At 42.1% G+C, this 13,048-nt stretch overlaps 1 protein-coding gene across 6 annotated transcripts in view; it reads right to left on the bottom strand.

The window, feature by feature from the left end:
• The window catches only part of bmp2k (BMP2 inducible kinase), a 108,436-nt gene extending 95,934 nt beyond the window's left edge, over positions 1-12,502 (bottom strand). For all 6 annotated transcript variants that reach the window (XM_060907240.1, XM_060907241.1, XM_060907242.1 and 3 more), the window contains exon 1: positions 11,659-12,502. In XM_060907240.1, the coding sequence (XP_060763223.1) occupies positions 11,659-11,809 (151 nt within the window). In that variant the 5' untranslated portion in view covers positions 11,810-12,502. The remainder of the gene's footprint in view (positions 1-11,658) is intronic.
• Between the last annotated feature and the right edge of the window lie 546 nt (positions 12,503-13,048).

Genomic DNA, 13,048 nt, shown 5'->3' with positions numbered 1-13,048 from the left:
TTTGTACTGAGGTTGTGTTAGATATGAGCATACACGAGATCTCCAAAAAACAACACACCCCACACACAAACACCCCACCACACCCTTTTATCATCATGGAAACAAGTCCAACTGCCAATTCTGATTATCAGAAAAATCCTGAATATCGGCTCTGATAAATCGGTCGACCCCCCGGTATGTTTAACAGTTATTCCACGAATTTGAGTCGTACATGAGCTGATCGCCAACAAGGCACGTAGCACTGAGTTGGCTATAAGCCATGTATGACAAGATTGAGTGGAATAACTTTTATTCTATCCACATTCACTGGATTTTAAGAAACAGAGGATTTTTATTTTTAGCAAATTCGATAAATAAAACTTTACACAAGACATCCGACAAAATGATTTCCACTTAGAATGTAAACAAAAGCAGCAGAATGACAACAGCAATTTGTGAAAAATGCTATCATAATTCTTGGGGTTAAAAAAAAAAAAATACGTTCTTACCATCAGATACTTTCATTCCATATTTTGTTGCTTATTTAGTATTTTTTTTTTTGGGGGGGGGGGGGGGGGGGTGTTTACAAGTAGTGTTTTTATTTCACCCTCAGTTGGTTCAGTAGCACGCTCTGCAATTTTCTTCTTCTTTAGGGTTTTTTTTTTTTTGGCGGTTGGTAAACCAACTTAAAAGGTTCATTGCCACCACCAATGGGGCTGGAGTGTGAAACAAGAGCTATTGGGGAGGAGGCTACATTCTTTTAGCTAATTTATGTTTCTTTTAAATACTTGATAAAGTGATATCTGACTTGATGCGCTCCACCATTTTGTGTTTCTCTACTCATGGTATATGAGTAATCAGAGCGCATGATTGCTCATATCCAGTGACTGTGGATAGAATAAATTACATTACTTCAGGTACAACCTTTTAGCTTGGCTATTTAAGTTTCTGGCCAACCAAACATGGGATCTTTCAGAACCTAAGAAATGAATGAATTTGTCCTGCCTCTCTTCAGAATTGTGTCACTTGTTTATCTTTGCTGATTGATCTGTCAAACCACTGAAACAGTATGAAATGCATAAATGATGTAATCTTGCTTCTTCGTGTAGGCATTTCTCGTCTTCCAGTGTGGTTAAACCTTTTTTTTTTTTTAAGTCATGTAAAAATAAATAATCAATGCTGAATTTCTATGACAAGCATGGCCTTTGACTGTTTCTTTACTGGCCAAATAAATATATCTATTGTTTAAAAAAAAAAAAATCAATATTTAACACAATAGACTTTCTCTGCCATATTAAATCAGCCATGAACAAAGAAATTCAGCTGTGAAGGCTGTTTGGCTCCAATGTCCCCCGAGTGAACAAAGGAGGAAGGAATCGAGAAAAAGGAACTTGTTAGACTCAGTCCAACTCCACAGATGTTTGTGTGGCTCAAACTCTGCACTGGCAGAGACATTTCACAATTCTGTGCAGTCAGCAAGTTTCAGAGGGTAGGGACCCTTTAGCTGGAAACACACAAAATGACATTTAGCAGAAAGGAAAGCTCTGCTGCTTGCATTACATGAAATATAAGACAAATCCAGACTATGCTCAGTCCTTAAGTGAAAGAACATCTGACACAAAGCTTCATATTCCCAATAAGATATATGTAGAAGATCATAAGTCTGTGGTTAATCATTTTTATACTGTAAAGCAAGGGCAAGCCCACACAAACATAACCCTTATCCTGGAAAAATACAGCTGCAAGCAAAGAAAAATGTAATCACTTTAAATTCCACACAAAATGGTCCATATTTAACGTTGTTTTTAAAATCATTTTTTTGTGAATCACACAGCTGCACAAAGGTCTTTAAAATTCACACTGTATGCATAAACTACTACACCCGAGATGAACTTTAATATCTCACTGATCTCCATTTGCCTCCAAAGGCCACGTAACATCTTAATGATGAGGCTTGGACAGGCAGTGAGACACTTTGCAAGTCCCTTTGACTTGAAATGTCATATCCAGAACACATTCAGTGCTGAAACACATGACTACAAGGAAATGGGTGCAAAGCTTTAAATATTTCTGAAGTCATCTCATTGGATTCTTATCAGAGGTGGGTAGTAACACGCTACATTTACTCCGTTACATTTACTTGAGTAACTTTTTGGATGAATTGTACTTGTAAGAGTAGTTTTAATGCAGCATACTTTTTACTTGAGTATATTTGTGAAGAAGAAGCGGTACTTTTACTCGGTTACATTGGGCTATATTCTGCTCGTTACTCGCTACTTTATTTTTATTGATCCGTGCGATGCGTGGTCTGTTTGTTTATGTTTTGTCGAGACTTCCAGCAGAGGCTCTGTCACATGACACCATCTCACCGATCAAATTGTGGGGGAGACTATAATTGACTCGCTCCTCCGCCAATCAGGGGGCACGACTGGTCTGGAGGGAGAATGAGGAGGCGGGCAACAAAGCAGGGTTGGTTGAACATGGCGGCGAGCACCGGCAGCCGGTAAACTGTGAAGCAGTAAAAGTTTTACTGTGCTGATAAGCAAGTGACTTTTGCAAAGTTCGAATTCTGGAGCACTGTGAATGGTGACAGCTGGCGAGTCCTGCGAGAAGACAGCGCTGGGGTCCACGAACATTGGCTTCTTCGTCTCGAACAAGGTTTAAAGTTGGTTTCCTCATTCTCTCCACCTCCACCGTGAGTATTTCCCTGCCACCTGACTTCACCCAAACAGCATTGGTTTAAGGAACCCTTGACAATTCAACAAGTTGCCCAACAAGCGAACTTTGGCTCGACTGGATTTATTAAGTTGACACCGAACTACAGAACGTTTATTTCCATCGGAGGAACTGTTTACGTTTACGAATACTCGGAGTCTCGGACACTGTGACACTAAAGACTGAAATTGTATGTGTGTATGATAATCTTGTACGGTAATTTTGGAGGTTTTCTTTCATTTATATGCTGAGGTTTATTTGTCTTTGAGAGATACACCAAATAAGTTCATATTGCTTATTTTGTAATTGCCAATAAGGTTCACTGATATTGGTTAAGTTCATTTAGTCAGTGTAGTAGCTTACTATTAGGATGCTCCCAGGACATCAGCTAGGCTTTTGAATGCGAGTATACAACTTTTGAGTTGGGGATTTAGTGAAATAAGGTACTACGGAGTTAATAAGGTTAAGAAATGTTTAAATGTTGAACTGCCATTGAAGGCTTATCTGTGACAACTTAATTATTGCTTTTTATTTTATTACAATCTTATTCTACATTTCATTTCATAGTTTCATTCGATAATTGTGGAGCATAGGGCTCTAAAATAAACTCATTTGGTTTATTGATTTAAACTGGCCTACTACCCTAAATTGTGGGGTGGGAAAACAGACACAATACACCAAGATACACATACACACGCACATCCCATGTAACTGCCACTCTGATAAGCTCATACATATCCCAGTTGCTACACAGAGTTATTAGTAAACCCAGTAATTTAAGTAGGCTCTGTCCCCTACAAAATGTAGCAGCCAGAGCCATAGTGGTAGCAGCTATGGTTTAACTCCGTTTCGCCAAACAGAGCCAAGCCGCCACACGAGCCCGCACACAAAATTCCCGCAGCAAGACCAGTCCAGGTGGAAAAGAGCACGGAAGCAGAAGAAAAATGGCAGAGACAATGGCCAGCGTTTCTCATCAAGCCGAAGAGGCACACCCCTGGCCACACATACAAACCATGTTCACTCTCCAAACAACAAAAAATAATAGTTATGTTATGCGGTGTCACATGTCTCCCCAAACCAGTGGACGTTTCAGCTTATAAAAACTCAACGCCGAATTTGAGGAAACACATTGCAGTAAGTAGGCTATGTGCTTTTGGCTGTCTTCGTAAGCAGACGTTAGCCCTGTTGTAACATCATTAATAACTGTAAAATACATTGTTTTGTGGAAATGCATTGACGCACTGCGGCCTCAGACGGCAAGATAACACACACACCAGAGAACCAAGAAATAAAACTACAAAAAAATCTTCCTAACAAATCACTTTTTATTGATGTGAAACCAAAAAATGCTCACGAAAATAAGGTTGCTCACCTAATGTCAGCTCCTCAATAGCGTTACAGTTGTACACGGCTCTGGTCAAAAACTGGGAATGGAAGACTGGTGAAAACTTACTAAATAACAAAACGCGTAACATATCGTTTGTGAAATCTCCATTTTTCAAGCTACAGTATTTGTTGTGGATTAGAGGGATTTGTGAAGACTTTAGGTGTTTTTTTTCTGTGAGATTTGTTTTATGTCTACAAGTGCTTGTTCACAAAAGGAAGGGCATTAGCTTGTTAGCTTGACCGCTTGCTAGCTTGACTGCCTTTTTCTTTGTAACCTCTACCCATTGTTTTATTATGTTACTTTGTAAAGATTTAATTAATTAATATTTTAATTTATTATTGTTTTCACCTGTTCACGGCTAAAAGGTCACAGCTTCACAGTGCAAAATTGAGAGCCAGCTGCTGTTAAAGCTGAACAGTCACTTCATGGAGTGATGCACGCGCACACAGTGTTATGGTTTATGTGCAGACTGCCTTGAGCTTCTTTTTGTTATTGTTAATACACAGAACTACACACACACAGTTTGTGTGTGTGAAATATATATGAAATCTCTGCCTGTTATGACATCCTGATCAATAAACAAAGAAGTTACTCAGTACTTGAGTAGTTTTTTCACTTGGTACTTTTTACTCTTACTCAAGTAATTAATTGGACGACTACTTTTTACTTTTACTTGAGTAATATTATTCTAAAGTAACAATACTCTTACTTGAGTACAATTTTTGGCTACTCTACCCACCTCCGATTCTTATGTTAAAAAAAAAAAAAAAGCCATTTCACAACATATTGTCTCTGTTTTAGTTTCATTTCAGGATTCACAGGAAAACACCTCCATGTCACACTCTTTGCTGTTAAAACAGGGGAATTTGACGAGTGTATGGTGGGACGTTTGACTTCATGAGTCATGAAGGCCAAGTGTAAGGATGTGCGTAAGGATTGCAACAACAGGATGGCCGCATACTAGGAAGACCAAGGTCAAGGCTCACACTTGAGGATATTCAACTTTTCATGCCATTTCAATATTTTTAATCAGTACGGTGGCTTGGATTGGTGGGATGTTTGCAATGTAGAACATCTGGACTAGAATTCATTCATTCAATGCCACGATGCAAAGATGGAAACAGGTTTACAGTAAAACCTCATCTTAAATTAAATAATGGGATCAGACTACACGAATACAGCCAGACAAAATTTGGCATGGCCGACAAATTTTGAGCGTCAGGCCAAAATATGACAAAAGGGCCTTGTGGTGCGTGTCACAATATCCAGATGAAAACTTTTTATATTTTATTTTCTCACCTAGTATGACAACTCCCGTGATGTTTTTCCTGAAATTCTTTCTGTAGATACGATCGATAATTTCTTGATCCTCCTCCCCGAGGACACACAAGGATGTGAACGATGATGGGTTGGGACCAAACTTGTAGTGTTGCTAGTCTCCTGACCAAGGTACGGCAATAATTTATGGCACTAATCTGACCATTGTGAAAGATAAAATATCATGTTGCCTGATCTGGGCATATCATACATTCTAAACCCCCCCCAACAAAAAAAAAAAAAAAAAAAAAAAAAAACACAGGTGCTGTTTGGATACATTTTCTCTTACTTTTCCTTATGATGCAAATGTACTGGTGTAATTTACATCAACACATCCTACCAAAGAACATCTGAGCTCTCTCACGCCACTTGTGAAAATTCATACTACTTCAAATATCTTTTCTTCCCCCCCACACAATTTTTATTGAAATTTCCATATACAATACAGGCCTAGATATTAAAGGAACAGTCCACCGTACTTCCATAATGAAATATGCTCTTGTCTGAATTGAGACGAGCTGCTCCGTACCTATCCGAGCTTTGCGCGACCTCCCAGTCAGTCAGACGCAGTCAGACGCGCTGTCACTCCTGTTAGCAATGTAGCTAGGCTCAGCATGGCCAACGGTATTTTTTGGGGGCTGTAGTTAGATGCGACCAAACTCTTCCGCGTTTTTCCTGTTTACATAGGTTTATATGACCAGTGATATGAAACAAGTTCAGTTACACAAATTGAAACGTAGCAATTTTCTATGCTATGGAAAGTCCGCACTATAACGACAGGCGTACTAACACCTTTGGCGCGCTTCGGCAGCGCATTGATATCTGAGCTCCGTATCAATGCGCTGCCGAAGCGCGCCGAAGGTGTTAGTACGCCTATCATTATAGTGCGGACTTTTCATAGCATAGAAAATCGCCACGTTTCAATTTGTGTAACTGAACTTGTTTCATATCACTGGTCATATAAACCTATGTAAACAGGAAAAACGCGGAAGAGTTTGGTCGCATCTAACTACAGCCCCCAAAAATACCGTTGGCCATACTGAGCCTAGCTACATTGCTAACAGGAGTGACAGCGCGTCTGACTGACTGGGAGGTCGCGCAAAGCTCGGATAGGTACGGAGCAGCTCGTCTCAATTCAGATAAGAGCATATTTCATTATGGAAGTACGGTGGACTGTTCCTTTAAGCATTTACCACTGGTGGCCCAGTGGAATTGAAAAGTTACTGGCCCAAATGGAAAACGTGGTGGCCCGAATGTGCGCGGTACCCGAACCACAGCTGCCGCAGGCAGCCACTGCAAGCACCACAGGTGCTTGCACAAAGAGGGGGGTCCGGGGGCCCTCCCCTGGAAAATTTTGATTTTTCAATTCATATTCGTGCATTCTGGTGCATTTTAAGGTGAAATTAATGAAAATAAGATTATTCATATTTTGCTAACATTATTATATCTTTATTGTTTGTTCACATTTATATTTTATTGTTTGCATTTCTTGTTCTATTAATTTCTTAGTTACATTTAAAAATTTCCTTTGTTCTTGTTCTCTGTTCATTTAACACATGCTGTTGATTACTGTTTTACATTAACAATTGTTTGTACAAGTTTTAGAATAAGCTAAGTTTTGCCTCACTATGCAACTAACTTGTTTATAGAATAAGCTTTGCCTGTAGCCCACCCTGTGTGATGTAGACATATTTTCCTTTTTTGTCATGGTTTCAACTTTGGCTCATATATTCTCAACATTGTAGATATTGAATTCTCACCACTGTAGATATTCTAATAGAAATAGAGGTACAATGAACTTTTCACATACACCTTTATATAATAGCCACAAGACACACACAGGCCAGTCCCAAGTCTTGATGAAAGGTGAGGGTGGCATACTAGCCCTCATCATGCTGGATTTAAATGGGCATTTTTATTGCCCATGAAGAAGTTTTATTTCTTAATTAATAAAATATCATGAGAATCACTGACAAACCATACATTTCCTGAAAGGGTGGACTTTGGGGAATAATCTAGTGAGATTTTTGCAAAGCCTTACCTGCTCGGGGGTGATTTATAACCCTAATTACCTGTTAATTAGCTAAGTAACAGGTATGCTCAGGTGAGCCAAAAAGGGGTGAAATGTTGTTTGTTTTTTTAATAAGACAAGATATAAACACCAAATTTTCAGGATATGCCCTTGGGGGAACTAATAGTAAATTTTTGCAAATTCAGCTCATTTGCATAAACCGTTGCCATGGCAACAGCAGATACCCTAGCAACTGGGGGGATACTGGGTTTAGCATGGTCTGGTTGTACCAGAGAGGGTCAGAATAGTTATTTTTGTTGTAATGAACTAATGCAAACCTAGTTTGGCTATTTTGATAGATTTCATCATCTTTGGATATTTGAATAATATAATATATGGGATCAGATCTAATTTACCACATTATTTTATCTGTTCTTCTATTTCAGTCATAGCAACCAACATTTATACTTCATTCTTGAATCACTAAAAGTTGATACACGTGTAGCCATATTTCTTAGCAGTGTATCCTGAAATTTTGATATTAATATACAAAGTCTGAACGATTTTACACCATCTGAAGCTAAAGCGCGTGTGTTGAAATGCTGTTTTACGATTTGGCGAGTTGTAAACCCAGCGTGACGTCGCACGCTCTGATTGGCTGCCGAGTTCAAAATGAAGCCGAACATTTCCGAAGATGCACGAAGACGACACACTCCTGCCGCGGGGCAGAGCGGAGGATGACAAAAACAAAGATGGCAGACCTCGTATCGAAAAGGCGCATTTTACGAACAATTTCTTCATAATTCTGGGTAAAATATGAGTAATAAAATTTGTTAATTTGTATCGAAAACGTACTGGCCCGCCCGGGCCACCGTTTAGCCAAATTTAGTGGCCCGAAAGACGTAAAAAACACCACCGGGCCATCGGGCAAGTGCTAATGTTGAGCCCTGCAATACAGCTCAGATCTTCATATCATATAAAAAAAAAAAGTTTCTTCATATATTTTAATGATGGAGCCATTTTCTGATCATAAGTCTGTGTGTAGTTTGATACTAGAAACATTTTTAGGGTGCTATTTAGGAACATCACCAAAGATACAACAGCACTAGAGCCAACATGTACCGGCTAACTAAACGCACGCAACGTTCCTGTGAAGGTTACAAGATGAAGGTTTGGTGAAGAAAGAAGCTATTCAGTTACAGAGTGTGCGTGCGCACATGTGTATAGTAGTTTCCAAGTATTTAGTAAATGAATAATTAATATTATACATACAGGAAACTTTTTCGGTAGAGTAAAAACATGTTCTATTCCCTTCTAGCAGGTTTCATTCATTTGGTCTGACAGCATGCAATATTGTCATCATATCGCTTATCCTATGTGTATTACGTCACTGTACCCAATGGAAAATGAGCCTTGAATATGGTTTACAATATTGCATGGTTGTCAAGACAGGACATCACACATCTGAGCTGATGCGAATATTCAGTGAGAAAGTTTTCTGAATCAGCATTAGATATTGGTAAGTCCCCCACTTCGTTCTTAACTTTTTGTAAAATCTATAATTGTTCCGGGCGGCACGGTGGTGTAGTGGTTAGCGCTGTCGCCTCACAGCAAGAAGGTCCGGGTTTGAGCCCCGTGGCCGACGAGGGCCTTTCTGTGCGGAGTTTGCATGTTCTCCCCGTGGGTTTCCACCAGGTGCTCCGGTTTCCCCAACAGTCAAAAGACATGCAGGTTAGGTTAACTGGTGACTCTAAATTGACCGTAGGTGTGAATGGTTGGTTGGTTGGTTGTCTCTGTGTGTCAGCCCTGCGATAATCTGGAGACTTGTCCAGGGTGTACCCCGCCTCTCGCCCATGGGATAGGCTCCAGCTTGCCTGCGACCCTGTAGAACAGGATAAGCGGCTACAGATAATGGATGGATGGAATAGAAAACATGCCTGGATGTTAAAGTGCATATCATGGGTAAATTCAGGAGCAAGATCAATGTAATTCTCCTATTTTATATTAAACTTTGGTCAAATATCTGTCACATTTTGCATTTTGTGCAATTTTTTTTACCTTGCGCAATACCAGAGAAATTCATTCGAAGTCAAGCCATTTGAGGCGAATTGGTCCGCCTCTGAAAAAAACTTGCCATTTGAATTTCCCAGCAAACATTGATTTTCGTGACGTCTCGTGTGGGACGCCTCCCTCTGAATCCTACGTCAGCGCTGGTTTGTTTATGAGAAAACGACCTGGTGGTTTTCTGCAAATTTCTTCAACATTATCATGTAATTATTAAAATGGTTAACAGATGTATCATAGGAGGGTGTAGCAGCACCAATCTTGATGGGATTAATACTCATCGTTTCCCAAAAGACCGGACAACGAGAGAGAAATGGGAGCGCTTGGTCTACACAGGCTGTGCACTGAAACCATGCAAAGCTCACACAGCCTGCTGGCGCTTCCAAAGATGTCATGAATCTGGCTCCAGACTCCCTTGCGATTTTTCCAGACGTGTTCATCTCATTATCTCTAGCCGCTTTATCCTGTTCTACAGGGTCGCAGGCAAGCTGGAGCCTATCCCAGCTGACTACGGGCGAAAGGCGGGGTACACCCTGGACAAGTCACCAGGTCATCACAGGGTTGACACAGACAAATACCCCTTTTCCACCAAATCAGCTCCAGGGCTGATTCGGGGCCAGTGCTGGTTCACAACTCGTTCAACTTGCGAGCCAGCTGAGAACCAGTTTGCTTTTCCATAGCTCGGGGTGCTAAGGGGAGCCACGTCATTACATCGCTGTATACGTCAGTTAAGTCGCTGCGTTTGCATAAACCTTGGCGCGAACATCGAAGCAACAACAACAAGGAGAAGAAGCAGCAGCAACAACAATAATAACGGATGACTTTGCGTTTGTACAGCTGCTGCTTATCGTCGCTTAAAAATGGCGACCTTTCGCGGTCTTGCTATTGTTGTCGGTCTTAACAACTCCACCCCCCCGCTGACGTAAGCGGTTCTTTCCTCTGGCCCAGCAAAGAGTTGGTGCCAGCCTGGAACTGGTTTTTCTGGCCCCAGAGCCAGTTCGTCGTCAGTGGAAACAGAAAACCCAGTTCCAAACTAAGCACTGGCCCCGAACCAGCCCTGAAACTGCTTTGGTGGAAAAAAGGCAACAGACAACCATTCACACTCACATTCACACCTACGGTCAATTTAGAGTCACCAGTTAACCTAACCTGGACGTCTTTGGACTGTGGGGGAAACCGGAGCACCCGGAGGAAACCCATGCAGACACGGGGAGAACATGCAAACTCTGCACAGAAAGGCCCTCGCCGGCCACGGGGCTCGAACCCGGACCTTCTTGCTGTGAGGCGACAGCGCTAACCGCTACACCACCGTGCCACCCTTCCAGACATCTCATCTCATCTCATTATCTCTAGCCGCTTTATCCTTCTACAGGGTCGCAGGCAAGCTGGAGCCTATCCCAGCTGACTACGGGCGAAAGGCGGGGTACACCCTGGACAAGTCGCCAGGTCATCACAGGGCTGACACATAGACACAGACAACCATTCACACTCACATTCACACCTATGGTCAATTTAGAGTCACCAGTTAACCTAACCTGCATGTCTTTGGACTGTGGGGGAAACCGGAGCACCCGGAGGAAACCCACGCGGACACGGGGAGAACATGCAAACTCCGCACAGAAAGGCCCTCGCCGGCCCCGGGGCTCGAACCCAGGACCTTCTTGCTGTGAGGCGACAGCGCTAACCACTACACCACCGTGCCGCCCCCTTCCAGACATGTTTTGTTATTTTATTTTTTTCTGCTGTAGACAGATGGCCTTGTGCAAAATTACCCTTCTGGATGTGTGTGTAAAGGGACATTCTTTTATATTTAAAAAAACAAAACAAAACCACGAAATTGGTCCAGAATATGCACTTTAATAAGAGTCTACAGGGTTAAAGAAAAAAAGAAAAATCAAGTGAGGCACATGATTAAACTGACAGCTGTCAAGAAAGGAAGAGCTGTCAAAAAGGATTAAGATCAAAAATAAACCCAAAATAAAGAGCTGTCAGGTGGAGTTCAGGAAACCAGTCACCGTTACACACCTCAGGCTAAAGCGAGGAGGATGTTTAAAAGGGGAGGAGAAGAAGAAGAAGAAAAAAAAAACGATGGTTGAAGAGCTCGAGGTGAAACTGTATTCACAGTTAATTAAATATTGATGCAAAGCAAAATAAACAAACATTTAAAACAAAAAAAGCAGCGTACCTTCAGCAATGAGCTCGTCCACGGTGACCTGGTACCTCCCGATAGCGAACACTCTCCCGATGAAGTTGCTGCCTCCGCTACCGGAACCAGAGCCCGAACCACCTCCCAGTCCTCCGCTCTCTGACTTCGGCATGCGTGAAAACTTCTTCATTCTTTCTCGCTTCTATCAATCAATCCAATAATCCTCTCCAAACGAAAACCAACACTTCACCCTTCTCTCTATTTATCTATCTATCGACTCATTTCCACCCCTTTTTTTTATCCTCCAAGAAGTCACTTGAACACCATGGTAATGGACTTCCACTTCCTCCAGAACCTCAATATCCTACCAACAACAATCGGCTACGCTTTTAACGTAACTCGTTACGCTAATTAGGACGCTCTCTGAGGTAGCAATACAACACTGACGGAATAATGTTACCGGTAGCTAACACAAAGGTTCAGTTCTTGCTGAATAAAAATCCTCCTCAGCTTAGCCAGGATTAGTTTTCACAACACTCGAGTGGGTGTGTGGTTGCTGTGCTAGGCGAGCTAACGTTAGCCAAGTTAGAGAAAACGCCTCCTCACTTCACTTCACTTCACTTCACTTCCCTTTTCAGACGGAGTTAGCTTCGAGCTAACAGCGCCTTATTAGCGTGTTAGCCGGCTCGCTGCTTTGCCTGACTAAAAAGAAATAGCCTTTTAGAAGGACAGCTCGTCTCAAAAAGTCGACGTTACAGAGTCCGGTTCTGCGGCTTGAGCCGAGTTTGTGAAGGAAAGTCCAGTTGTTTCGACCATAATTAGCCCGGTTCGGGGCTCGGCGCCTCGACTAAACTCCGTCCGGAACTCCGGTGACTGAGGGAAGTGGGAGGTTTTGTTGTCGCTCAGCGCGCGCCAACCAAACCCCAGCGCGCGCGTGAGCCGTGCTGTAGTAGTGATTGGTGTGTGAACACTCACTCCGCTTTCTGATGGGACGCGACGGCTGACCGTCTGCCTCAGGATCAGAGCCGCTTCTTGTACCGTTTGGTTGAGGAAGGAAGATTTTGGAAGAACAACAGATGAGGAATCAGACCTGGACCCGGCTTCCCAAACTATATGCACTACATCCGGAGTCAAATCATTTCCAAGCACCACATTATAATATAATATAATATAATATCTCATCTCATCTCATCTCATTATCTCTAGCCGCTTTATCCTGTTCTACAGGGTTGCAGGCAAGCTGGAGCCTATCCCAGCTGACTACAGGCGAAAGGCGGGGTACACCCTGGACAAGTCGCCAGGTCATCACAGGGCTGACACATAGACACAGACAACCATTCACACTCACATTCACACCTACGGCCAATTTAGAGTCACCAGTTAACCTAACCTGCATGTCTTTGGACTGTGGGGGAAACCGGAGCACCCG

This window comes from Neoarius graeffei, chromosome 24 (assembly GCF_027579695.1).
Source record: "Neoarius graeffei isolate fNeoGra1 chromosome 24, fNeoGra1.pri, whole genome shotgun sequence".
Classification (NCBI taxonomy): domain Eukaryota; kingdom Metazoa; phylum Chordata; class Actinopteri; order Siluriformes; family Ariidae; genus Neoarius; species Neoarius graeffei.
The sequence above is the reverse complement of the archived record's forward strand: the minus strand, read 5'-3'. Positions and strand labels throughout refer to the sequence as shown.